Source organism: Corapipo altera, unplaced genomic scaffold, assembly GCF_003945725.1.
Source record: "Corapipo altera isolate COAL_440 unplaced genomic scaffold, ASM394572v1 169, whole genome shotgun sequence".
NCBI lineage: Eukaryota > Metazoa > Chordata > Aves > Passeriformes > Pipridae > Corapipo > Corapipo altera.
In genome coordinates this window covers 3,125,769-3,126,807 of record NW_020884946.1, presented here as the reverse complement: position 1 = coordinate 3,126,807, position 1,039 = coordinate 3,125,769, and the positions used below count along the sequence as shown (strand labels likewise).

Sequence of the window (1,039 nt, the reverse complement as noted above, 5' to 3'; positions counted from 1 at the left end):
CGGGCCCGGCGGAGCAGCGGGAGCCGCCTCCCCGGCGCCCCATGCGCGGCCCGCGCTGAGCCCCGCCCGCCCCCTCTCTCGCCGCCGGGGCCCGGCGCTCGCCCTGCCGCCCTCCCTTGGATGCCGCCGAGATGGGCAAGGTGCTGTCCAAGATCTTCGGGAACAAGGAGATGCGGATCCTGATGCTGGGGCTGGACGCGGCCGGCAAGACCACGATCCTGTACAAGCTGAAGCTGGGCCAGTCGGTGACCACCATCCCCACCGTGGGCTTCAACGTGGAGACCGTCACCTACAAGAACGTCAAGTTCAACGTGTGGGACGTGGGCGGCCAGGACAAGATCCGGCCCCTCTGGCGGCACTACTACACGGGCACGCAGGGGCTCATCTTCGTGGTGGACTGCGCCGACCGCGACCGCATCGACGAGGCGCGGCAGGAGCTGCACCGCATCATCAACGACCGGGAGATGCGGGACGCCATCATCCTCATCTTCGCCAACAAGCAGGACCTGCCCGACGCCATGAAACCCCACGAGATCCAGGAGAAACTGGGCCTGACCCGGATCAGGGATAGGAATTGGTATGTGCAGCCCTCCTGTGCCACGACGGGGGATGGACTCTACGAAGGGCTGACGTGGTTAACGTCCAATTATAAATCCTAATGGGGAGAGGAACTATTTAGTCTACAAAGAATTAAAGAAACAAACAAACAAACAGAAAAACAAATTTAAAAAAAAAAAAAATAACCCACGTGGCTTTCCAGAAGAATGATTCTCTACTGAAAAGTAAAAAAAAAAAAAAAAAAAAAAAAAAAGCATCCATAGGATTACGATCACCTTTCTGCCACCCTTTCCTCCTGCACCCTTGGCTGGATTCCTGTTCTAACTCCTCCTGCTTGGCGTTAGGATGCTCTAACCTCGGAATGGGACACGAACACAGGCACTAGATGCTATGCCAGACTTCCAGCAAACAGGGGAAGGACACATTGTAGACTTGCTAAGTAACTTTTTTTTTGTTGTTGTTGGTTTTCTTTTTTGTTGTT

General features: G+C 55.3%; 1 protein-coding gene across 1 annotated transcript; it reads left to right on the top strand.

Annotated features, from left to right (window-relative positions):
• Nucleotides 1-6: 6 nt before the first annotated feature.
• On the top strand, nucleotides 7-853 carry ARF6 (ADP ribosylation factor 6). Its single transcript, XM_027662557.1, has one exon. It carries the CDS (start codon nucleotides 132-134, stop codon nucleotides 657-659), a length of 528 nt encoding a protein of 175 aa, XP_027518358.1. The 5' UTR covers nucleotides 7-131; the 3' UTR covers nucleotides 660-853.
• The last annotated feature ends 186 nt before the right edge of the window (nucleotides 854-1,039 follow it).

Coding starts and splice junctions, on each gene's coding strand:
- ARF6 (XM_027662557.1), top strand. CDS start 132: ATGGGCAAGGTGCTGTCCAAGATCTTCGGGAACAAGGAGATGCGGATC.